Source organism: Melanaphis sacchari, unplaced genomic scaffold (genome assembly GCF_002803265.2).
Source record: "Melanaphis sacchari strain LSU unplaced genomic scaffold, SCAv2.0 Contig141_pilon_pilon, whole genome shotgun sequence".
Lineage (NCBI taxonomy): Eukaryota > Metazoa > Arthropoda > Insecta > Hemiptera > Aphididae > Melanaphis > Melanaphis sacchari.
In genome coordinates this window covers 1,656,908-1,669,124 of record NW_020270600.1, presented here as the reverse complement: position 1 = coordinate 1,669,124, position 12,217 = coordinate 1,656,908, and the positions used below count along the sequence as shown (strand labels likewise).

At 25.7% G+C, this 12,217-nt stretch overlaps 1 protein-coding gene across 2 annotated transcripts in view; it reads right to left on the bottom strand.

Moving 5' to 3' along the window:
* LOC112591706 (segmentation protein cap'n'collar-like) overlaps nucleotides 1-12,217 on the bottom strand; it is a 93,909-nt gene that overhangs the window by 29,580 nt on the left and 52,112 nt on the right. For both annotated transcript variants that reach the window (XM_025335610.1, XM_025335608.1), the window contains exons 5-6: nucleotides 11,298-11,434; nucleotides 7,867-7,983 (exon numbers count right to left, since the gene is read on the bottom strand). In XM_025335610.1, the coding sequence (XP_025191395.1) occupies nucleotides 7,867-7,983; nucleotides 11,298-11,434 (254 nt within the window). The remainder of the gene's footprint in view (nucleotides 1-7,866; nucleotides 7,984-11,297; nucleotides 11,435-12,217) is intronic.

The window sequence follows — 12,217 nt, the reverse complement described above, 5'->3', positions numbered from 1 at the left end:
AATATCGACTTATACACGAATAGAGCCCGTTTACATTGACACATTTCTGACGGTCGACGATTTTGTGCGAGTTGAATACGTAGCGCGGTGGTGGCAAAAATTAAAATGTTTTTTGAAAATAATTAACAGAAGCTTTTAATTCCGCGAGATGAAAGACCTCGAAAAGAGAAGACCTTGTTGCCCAAATCAGAGTACATCCCTCACTAACAAATTTAATTAATGATTGACAAAACCGCAATGACAAGAAATGTACATGATTTATGAAGGTATAAACCTACCGAATACAAATATAATACAATTGCCGATTTTCGTTTATTCTTAAGTATGACTTATGGCTACTACCTACATAGATAATTATCGTAAACAACATTAAACGGATTTCGTAGTACACTTATTTTTTTATACGCATATAGACTCGTATATATATATTATACTTTTAAAAACGTAGTTAAGAAATATAGATTTACATAAAATTATTAAAATCTCTTGTACACTGAAAATTATATTTATTTAACTCCAGACCTACATTTTTTTTTAATACAAGTAAACATATTTAAAATTAATATTTAGGTTATACGTCTGTTTAAACACTAAACGATATTTAATTGCTGTACAACAAATATCTTTTACTGAACATATGTCTACATACGAGTTTAAATTCATGTAGAAGTAGTTAATTAATGAAGTGTGTTACTTTAATAAATTATTTAGAGCCTATTATATAAATGTTACGATATAAAATAGACGTTATGATTTATTATGAATCATTTATAATACAACTGGCGATTCACATTTTATAACATTATAGATCAACAGAGTGCGCAAGCTATTATATATATTTCTTAAACACAATAAAATACGAATTAATCTATATCATTTGTTAATATAGTTGTATAATTTATAGCTGTTCACCATATTTTGCTTAAATTTACTTGTAAATAAAAATGTTTAGTGATGAAGATTTTAATTTAAATGTCAATATCTAAGCCAATTTTTAAGAAATATAATTATTTGTATTTTCAATCAATGCTATAAATAATCGATAAACATCATGTGAAAATCCAAAAGTCAACTGACTAGCTAGAGTTTACTAATCGTACACTATGAAATCTGAAACACATGCATTTATTTGGGTCATTAATAAAAACATTTTGTACAATCTATGATTTATAAATCATGACGCTCATTGATTCATAACAGAAAACTAATATTTGGGCTAGGTATACTTTTGTGTATTAACATAAATTTCTTTTGTTTGAAAATTAGAAAATTATATAACTATACGAGTACATTATTAAAAAAAAAAAACATTAATTTTAATTATTTGTTATTACACAGGGTGTAGGTATTATTGTGACATCTGCTACTACATAATATATTTTATACTGCGAAAATTTTTTTCTTTTTGTGGATAAAAATATGTAAGAAATTTAAATACAGCAAGAATAATACGTGAGGCAAGTGTTCAAGTATCGTTCCTTGTCAGAAATTTTAAATGCGTTCAACAGCAAAAAATGTACAACCAAAAAAGTATCGTCGATCAAATATACCATGAAGTATGCATACCACAATATACCACATTTTAAGCAAATCAATATCAATATTTTCATATTATATATAAATAGTTTATCTATCAATAATAATGTAAATTATTTTATTTTTATAAAAAAAAAAAAGAAATAAAAAAATTACATCTCAGTTGATGTATCGAATAAATTGTTGAATATTTCAATAATATACGATAGATATCATTGCATGATTATACTCGTATAATTATTATAGTTTTAAAACATAGAAACAAATAAAAATATTTTGATAAACAAATATGTAGTTAAATTTATTAAAAGTAAGTTAAACTTACTTTTTAATTGTCAGTAAAACATAATATTATTTTTCTAGTTTTCTAGCTTTTTTAGTTTTTTAGCGTACATTCTTTGTTGTACAAAACATTTTTAGTAAAAACCCGAATAAAATTATACTTTTTACCTTTTACTTATAATATTAGCAAGCAAAACTTTAGGGGTAACATAATGATACATTAATTATATTATAAACATTTAAACATATAGATAAGGATAGGTAATTCATTGTAAACTGTCAAGAATTCACGGAAACCTAACCTAATAGTCTCTAGATCTTGTCCATGTTATAACTTTCGACTAACTAATATATTAGTTACTTACCGCCATATGTCATGAATATTTTGTTAAAATTTCTAATGCTACAATAACAATAAATAATCAACTAAACATTTATGATAACTTTTTACCGATTTTTTTTTTTAAATATTTTTTTAATTCCTGTCTAAATTTAAAAACTACTTAAAAATAATTCATCAATAAGTACCTATAGTAGTATATATTAAAGCGAATAAGTATATACTTTACTATATGATTCTGTTAAAAAGTATTAACTGCTCACCTAATGATAAATAACTGTCCTGTAGTAACGCAAGATTTTACTAAGCATTTTGAAATTATCAAAATATTAAAATAATATAGTTATAATCGTGTAAATAATACGTAAATCAAGAAACGAGACTATCTCTATAACAATAAAAAACAATAATTAAGAGTTATTGTTATTTTTGACCGCTTTTAGTATTTTCTGTATTTCCAGGAGTGCCAATTTTAAACATGCTATATAATTTTCTATAAAGTTCTCTCAAAAATAGTAAAGCTCTTTAGTGCATCCGTGTATATTATGACTGGTATTAGCTGACGATTTCCTAATACCAATCCGTTATTGTGAGATAAGCTTATTTTATTGTGTGTATGTATACACTACAACATATTGTACAAATTACGATAGTACAATAACAATGACAATAATGGGTAATAAAACAACGATAAATATACATTGTGCGATCGTCGTAGCGCAGGTCGTTCAAGGATTTGAAATTGTTGATCTAGATGCATGCCTTCATCGCAATTCACAACAGTTACATCATACAACCAACGCTAAAAGACGTTAGGTATAATCATACGCGAGCCTCGGATACGTCTAATATATAATATAGTGAAATTAAACATAATCGATAACGGATTAACGGAGAAAAAATAGTCGCGCACGGGGGCAACTGTAGAGTATAGCTTGTATTACTGTACCAGGTATATTATAATCTTATATTATTATGCATCATAAGGCGCTATTGATCATTATTGGCCAACGGTGTATACATAATAAACACACACACACATATATATATTATCTATATTATAATTTATAACAATATAATATTATGTGCGTGTAGAAACTTAGACCGCCGGCGACTGTTTTGGCGACGGGGCGACGGCGTTGGTTCACGCAGTCGCCGTTGCCGCCAATAAGCAAGCACGAGGCTTGTAAACAAAAAGCAAAATATGTACATATATATTAAAAAATAAAAAATAAAAACGTTACTTTCTATATACGCCTATATCAATGCGCGCTGCACATAGCGGTACTTTCTCTATTCGCGAAACACAATAGACGTCCTGCAATATTATATTATTATTATTATTACATTACACTTCCTACTAACACCACATACGAGCGCACACGACACGTTACCATTATGTCGTTGTGCGGGGCGTGAATATATGCTATGTGCGTACGTGTATTTATATATATATATATATATATATATATATATAGCCGGGAACTTACGATTGTTGAAAGAAAATAATAAAAAACACTATAATAATAATTATAAAATTGTCAATAGATATTTGTTTAGATTATAATAATATTTTGTACGCGTCCGCAGATCAAGAATACCTAGACATCCTGCTATCGTTGTCACTGATATGGTCATCAGTATGTTCATATAATTCATACAAACATATTATCTATGTACATACAACAGACGCTTAAAATAATAAAATAATAATAAAAAAAAAAAAAAAAAACGGGACTTAAAGTTAAAAAACCAAAGAAAAAACAATCAAAATAGGTCGAATGAATACACACACACATACTCGACTGTGATTTTGTGCACCGTATAAAAAAATAATAAAAAAAGAAGGCGTAACGGAGAGGCGTGCGTATTAAATATTATACACTGCCTCACACGCGCGATGACTGCACAGCAACCGTCACGCTCTGTTGTATATATTATATTATATGCGTACCTATCTATACCCAAGACATTCGCATAGACGTAAATCCGAGTCGGCCCCGTTCGTCGTTTTTCCTTTTATCGTCAATCGCTTTTTCCCAGAGCCAATTCCGGAAGAGCCAATTTCCTTTGACGTATGAAAATATTATTTTTTATGATGCAAGAAAACCTAATATTACTAAGTATTTAATAAAATTAAGATTATTTAAAAAAAAAACCTAAAATATGTCTTAATAGCTTTTAGTAGTTAATTAAGGCTATGTATATCTCTATACAAATGGGACCAACTTTAAATATATGATTAGAAATTCTGGTTTAATATAAAATATAAAAATATAAGAAAACTTTTTGACTGCCTTTCATTCTGCACTAAATCATAACGTATTTAAACATATAAATATTAAGCATTATTACACGTTCGTAATGGACGAAGGTACTATGTCTAACATAAAATGACTCAGTACAAAGACTAAGTACGAGATGATTTATTTAACATAAGACATTCATTCTTTCAAAAACTAATAACATTTTTGAAAATATTTTATTGATACTATATTTTACGTTTTAATAGTAACATTCAATTTTAGTATCTCGTTTTAAAGCATAATATTTTAAAGTACTTCGATACAAAAAACTTATAAGTATTTAAAGTAAAAATGACCAGAATGCAACGAGATCTTCACAAAAAGTTGATCCATTAATTCACTACTCAAAACGCTTATACCAACTAATTAACCATTTGTTTTAAATTTGCTAGATCAGAATTTTCCTAATAGTATTTTGTTTCGGAATTTAAAATTTAAAATATATATTATCATTCTGAAGAATAAAAAACTAAAAAAAAAAAAAAAACACTGATAGCAATAAAAATAGTAAAAAATATTGTTCTAAAAATATGTTTTTAGTTTAGATATACGTATAACATTTACCAACAAATCGAAAAATTTGATTTTAAAAATTATTTCATCTACTACAAAATTATAATAAAATTGACAGTTAACATAACATTTAATTAAATAATCAAATCATTTAATTTGATATATCTTATACAGAGTAATTCACCAATATACTCGACCACATTTTTTATTTAACAATAATTTTTCTTAGATTCTGATTTTTTGAATTTTTAGCTTATATTAAAGAAACATTATTAAAATACCTACATTTTTTATATAACTTCAGTAGTAAGTATCCTGTGGCCATACCAACTTCTGTTTTTCAAACAAGATTCACTTCTTTTTTTTTTTTGTAAATTGTCAAGAAAACGGCTGATTTAAAAACTTTATGATTATAATAGAAATGTTTGAGTTATTTAACATTGTACATAACTTATAAGGTTAATAGGTCCAAATTAATAGTTTTAGAAAATTAACCCCGTAGATACGTAAATTTGAAAATTATTGTAATTTATCATTACAGCTATTAAGAACATTTGCCCTTACATAAATAATAGTAATAACTTAGAAAATGATAATTCAAATTTTGATTTAGAATTTGAATAGATAGTAATAACTATAAATATAAAAAAAAAAAAATAAAGATATAAGCATGTTTGATGTATCACTTTGTATTTAAACACAAAATAATTGATCTAAAAGCTAACTTATATGATTTATTAAATATAAATATGGTATTCTAATCTAATAATAAGTATAATATTACTTTAGTGTCAGATACAAGGGATTTTATTAACTCATTCTTTTTAGTTGTGTTAAAAAATACGTATTTATAACATGTTATCATTTTTAAATAAACTATTTTTTTTTTATTTAAGTATAAATTGTATTAAAATTATATTTATGCTAGTATGTACTGAATATTAATGAAAATTGATAAATAAATACGCATATCCTATGTTTAATTAACAAAATTATAAGTATTAAAGAATTGTCTTGAATGCATTTTTTTTTTTGAAAGTATAGCCACAATTTAAATTGAACATTTAATAACATCATTATTTAAAAAATAACTAGTTCTCTATTAAATTACTTTAGTGATCAGCTATTCATTTCTTATTTACATTGGATTACATTACTTAATTATAGTTCCTTATTCACTATATAATATTATTTAATCAATGAAAATAAAATAAAATATTTCATATTTAATTAATAAAAATATACCCCATCTATTTATCTAATAAAAATACTGTTAAGCTATAAAAATTTTGGAAAATACTAATTTCAAGCAAATATTACGTACATTAGTAATTGATAACGTTAAATTTCAAAATATTGATTGAATATTATCTTCTATATACATATAAAAATAAATGAGGGATGTATACATTTGTATGAGGCTTAAAGACTTGGAAACTACAAAACCGGAGTTGACACCAATTTTGGCATTCATATTTTTTGAAACTTAAGGTGTGTACATACCTTTGTTTGTAATCTTTACACAAGATATAGTTTTCCATAGAGTGACTTACATATAAATTTTATTTTGGAACATAAAAATCGAATATTTTTTTGTTTATATATAGGATTTTCATTGGTTAAAAGAGACTTTTATAAAATCTATTGACATTTATATTATATATTTGTAGCTTATATATTCAAACACTACTCAACTTATTTTGATAAAAATTTGAGAAATTTTTCCAAGACAAAAGTAAAATGTAGAGAATACCTTAAGCCACGTTGGAAAATATAATAAGTGCTATATATCATCTATCACAAATGGTTGTCCATTTCAGTTGAATTTATTAAAAACAAAAGGTACACCAACGTAATTTTTCCCGTGAACTGAGATACACTAGTATAGTGCTATATTTATTTAATATTAATTTATATTCATTAATTTTTACCAAGCGCATAACCCGACAGTTATTTATGTGTTTAAATTATTTACAGGTATTGTGCCCAATTACAGCATATAAACTAAAACTTATCATTTAGGAGAGGAAAAAAAATTAAAAATATGCATATATAATGCAAAAAGTAAATATGAGTTAAATAATAATAACAATACATTGGTTTTTTACTATAGACTAGATAAAAACAAAAAAAAGAGTTGAGTTTGCAAAAAATAACATATAAAACGTAATGAAGGTTTTTTTTTTTAAGCATATTTCAATGGTAGAGGGGAAGATAAGAAATGGGTAAGATTAGTAAGAGCTACGAGGAGGAAATTTGAAGGATATATATGAAAGAAGTATAGGGGAAACAAAATCACCAGACATAATTGCTGATAAAAAATTCAAGCTGATAACGTGCCTACTATCAGCTAGTGCAGGGACATCTAATCTACGGCCCCAGGGCCGGTTCCGGCCTACCAAATTAATTGATATTTTGAAAATATTATTTATTTAGCAATAGAATTTACTAGAAAAAGAAAAATAATAAAATCTTAAAATAAAATAAATTGATTTTTCGTTAATCGTTGTCGATTACTCCATCAATTGTGTTATTTGCGTTATTATGTTTAAAGCGGCAATCGTTAATCGAAAAAAATATTCATTTTTCTAAAATCAAAAAATACTTTTATTATTTTCAATTTCATTACCTCTATTCCTTAAAAAAAATTTGGCCCACGATGCTAAAGTGTATCTCAGATTTGGCCCTCTGTAAAAAAAGGTTGGAGACCCTTAAGCTAGTGAGTTGAGGCAGAGGCTTTTAAAAAAAGATGGGTAGCTAATAATTTATATATATATATACATATTTTACTTTTATTTAAAAAAATACTATGATGACATAATTTATAGAATATTCTATTTAAAACAAAGAATTAATATTAAATTAAAATAATTAACTTTATTAACTTACTTGGAAATGCCTGGAGGATGGCGGAGGTTGAGAATAACACTGCATCATGTCTTCAAATAATTCGAATTCAGCAGAGTCAAACTCAAACGATGGTTCGTAAAACGGAGATTGTTTCACCTATAGTAGAATAAAAAAATAATAATAATGGTAATAAATAGTATACATGAAAAATAGAAAAATAACAATGTAACCAAATAAAAGTATAATAATTTATGTAGCTGACAATATTACACACAAGAATAATATATAGGATGATCGATGTGTACAGGAAATCAAGAATTGGTTACGGACTTTTTTTCTATGCTCTATCTTTCTCTGATCAACTCTCTATCACGCTACATAAAATCCACTTTGAATCCCATAGAGAAAACATGCCACCCATTCTACAATTCGATTTTTCCACTAATGTACCGTGGGTATTGTATTACTTTAGTGTAGTCTAGTTCACATTGCATACATGCTACACAAAATATTTATAGGTACCTAACTATACCATAGTAAAAATGAACATTTAATTTAAAATTTCATGAATGTATTTATCATAAATGATCATAGATAATAATAATAACACTAACAATTAATAATAACATACATAAAATTGTTCTAATTGTGTCAGATGTAAAGAAACTAATAACAAAATTTAATCAAATTCTCATTCATTGTAGTGATGTATACAAAACATTTTTTTTTTTTTGTATATACAAAACATTTAATAGCATAGTACTCAACCATAAATGTTTATTTATTACATGCAGTTTAATAAGTGTACTTTCAACGTTAAAATTAAAATCTGCATTCTATAATACATATATCCATCAAGATTTGATTTAAAAGCACCAAATGTGATATTCACAAAATTTCACTTAGCTCATCAGTAGAACATAGAGATACCTACTTGAAAAGTATAATGGCTAATGATAAATTATTAAATTCAAGATATGATTCTAAGTAGAGATCGGTTTATAATGTTAATATAAAATAATTGGTTTATAATACATTTTACAATGTAAGATAATACATATGACTTAAAGTGTTTTCGAAAAATATTGAAGACATTTTGTGTTGACAAATGTGACATGACGTATAACCTTGAATAAATATTGCAGACACAAAAACTACTTTTTTTTTACATTTATATTTAAAATTATACGTACAGCTTAAATAATTGAATAAAAAATATAAATTTTGGTAAAAATTAAACAACTTCATCAATATACTTAAGGTTTTATGACAATAATTAAAAAGTAGTGAACTTTATAAAATATAATATACAAAACTTGACTGTATTAAGAAATCAAGTAACAAATTTTATATAAAAACATAGATTTAAAATTATATTTTGCCTGGGATACAAATTTTAAAGTAGAATTATGTATTTTTTTTTTTAATAACCAGTACCTATTAAATTAAAATATTTTTTTTCGCCTACATAGTATCATGATGAAAACCCCATTGAAAATTTGACAAATTGTCGTCAACTATATAACATTAAAAAAAGACGTAGCTTTTTCAAAGTTTTAACCCAAGAAAAAAGGTTTGATTTACGATTTTTAAATATTCTAAAAATATGTATTATTAATTTGCAGGTAATAAATTAAATTTTTTTTTAAAAGGATAATGAAACTGTGCAAATTTTGTGGTTGTTATTTATATTTATTGTTATTTAGAATACAATGATAAATTTTTGTATCAAAAAATAATAGTATTATTCAAATTCCATTAATTTTATAAAAAATAGAGTAATTTTATAACTTAAAATAAATTATAAAAATAATTTACCTATATTAACTTTAATTTTTTACCATTTATCAAATAGGAAAGTTATATAATAAGTAATATACTAATATTTCATTTTAAAATAATAAGTATCAAATGTAAAAATTTGGGAATTTTTTAATAATACAATTAAAATAAAATAACAACAAGAAAAACTGCTTTAAATTCGAAAGATAATATTTAAATAAAATGTAAGCTATTACAGTTTTCACTCACTTTCCTTATAATAATTTTCTGAGTGTCACCAATTATATTACATTATATATTATTGCTATGAAATTTATAAAAAAATATAAAACTATATTATAACTATATATTACACTAAGACAATCGAAATAAGGAGTTAACATTTTCCTAAAACCCATCCTATGGATTCTGTGCGACTTTTTTTTATTTTAAGATCATTATGTACAAATGAATTAAATAATATATGATAATTTATATACATCTTTATCAAACCAATAGCAAACTATATAATCATATCAAATAAATATATTATAAAACAATTATTTAAAATTTTTTTCTCGCACAACTGAAGGAGCACATTTAAGGGAGAAACGAAATTAATATTAGCTTCCAATAATTCAATAAATGAAAATATTACTTAGTACCTATAGGTAATCAATATATAACAAGGTATTTAATAATGGAAAATTATGATTGTATATACAATTTTAAATTAACTATAAATTAAACTATGATTTTGGTTGGAATTTTAGAAAATACTTCTTAATTAGAATATAATTTAATATAACTAATAAGCAAAACAAAAATATCCTGCCATCGATTTATACATGAAATATCCTTTTTAATTTATTTATTAATTGCAAAGTATCATAGCATTCATAAATCATTTTTAAGCTTAACTCAGTTTACCTAAATTAAATTAAATGTTAACATTTTAAATATTTAAGTGGTAGCAAATATGTTTATTGATTAAAAGTTACATTTTTCAGTAGTCTTTCATAATTTTTTCAAAAACTATTTGAAACATTTGTAACTGATAGTTATCTACTATGTCCAATCATACTAAATCCAACTATAAAATGTATTCTGTATTACGCTAAGTTCATAAATATTTAAATTTAGTAAGTAGTTAAAATATTTTAATTGAATAATTATGATGTTATGTATAAATAAATACCTAATTATAACAATGTATCATTGATGCATAAAAAATTTAATTTATTAAATTAGTTTTAATAAGTATTATATAGAATAATATATTAATATTTTTTAGGTATCTATACGGTATAGGTACTTGCACATTTTTTTATTTAAAAATAATTGGCTAAAACAAATACAAAATGTAATTAACACGTTAAAAATTTTGTATAAGTAAAGAAAAAAAATAAGCCATTATCATAAACATAGGCCTAACTAGGAACTAAAAATGTATTTGTGTATAAGTCTATAATACCATATATATTATTTTGTATGTCTGCATACGAAATACATTATTATATCAGACTATTGTGTATTAAATCATAATTATGTTTTTGAATTATATAAGAATAAAATACATAATATGACAACTAACTAAATTAAATTACTATTGTTTACGTAAATTGTTTAATACTTTTAACTAAACAGAATTTTATAGAGTAAAGGTTATAACTTATAAGATATAATAAGAACATAAAATATAAACTTACACGAAATTCTGGCGTTAAGCTTGGAGATGTGTTGTTATTGCTTAACCAGTCATTTTTGTGTTCGGCAGATTCATCGGCATCCAAATCCGATGTTTCGGTATCATTGTCACTGGAAACTCGTCTTGAACGACTTTCGCCTGTAAAAGATTAACGCAATAACGGCACTGAAGTCTGATACGCGAATATAGCACAACAAAGAACGGTAATATATTTTTTTTTAATGAATATATGTGACGCATATACTGATTTTTCATACGACTGTATACCTGGTTGTGTTCAGGTAAAATTAAGTTTAACGTTGCACTGAATAAATAAAGCGCCAAGTCATCGGGGACAATAAAGACCACGGCGGCGTCAGTCCCTGGAGGCCAAAAAGACGTACGACGCACTAATGGACAGGGGAAAAATATTCGGCGAATATGGATAAATCGAATTTTGTATTGTTATAAGTTTTTTATAAAAAAAAAAAAAATAATAATAAATAAATATATTGTACGACTACAACGACGACGAGGACCACGACGGCCACAGCGACAACAACGGTGCGTATAAAACTATAACGAAAAACCAAACGAGTGACTACTGCTGATCGGTGGGCTGCCGAAAAAATACAGTTCCCCCGGTCCAGACGCACGATTGAGGCTCTCCGACATAATATTATCCATCAATCCAACATGGCCGCCGATGCCGCCGCCGTACCACCGAGTCACTTCAGTTCCCATGACCCCGCATTCCTGACCACCACCACTACAACCACTACCACCCCCACCATAGAGACCTCCACCACCTACCACCACACTACTGGCGGTCTTCCGATTTTATTTTATCGTTTTCATTATTATTAATCCCCCACCAAAGTGATTTCCGTAAGTTTAAATAACCACCACTACCACAACGCATCGTTGCGTGAGTATCATCCA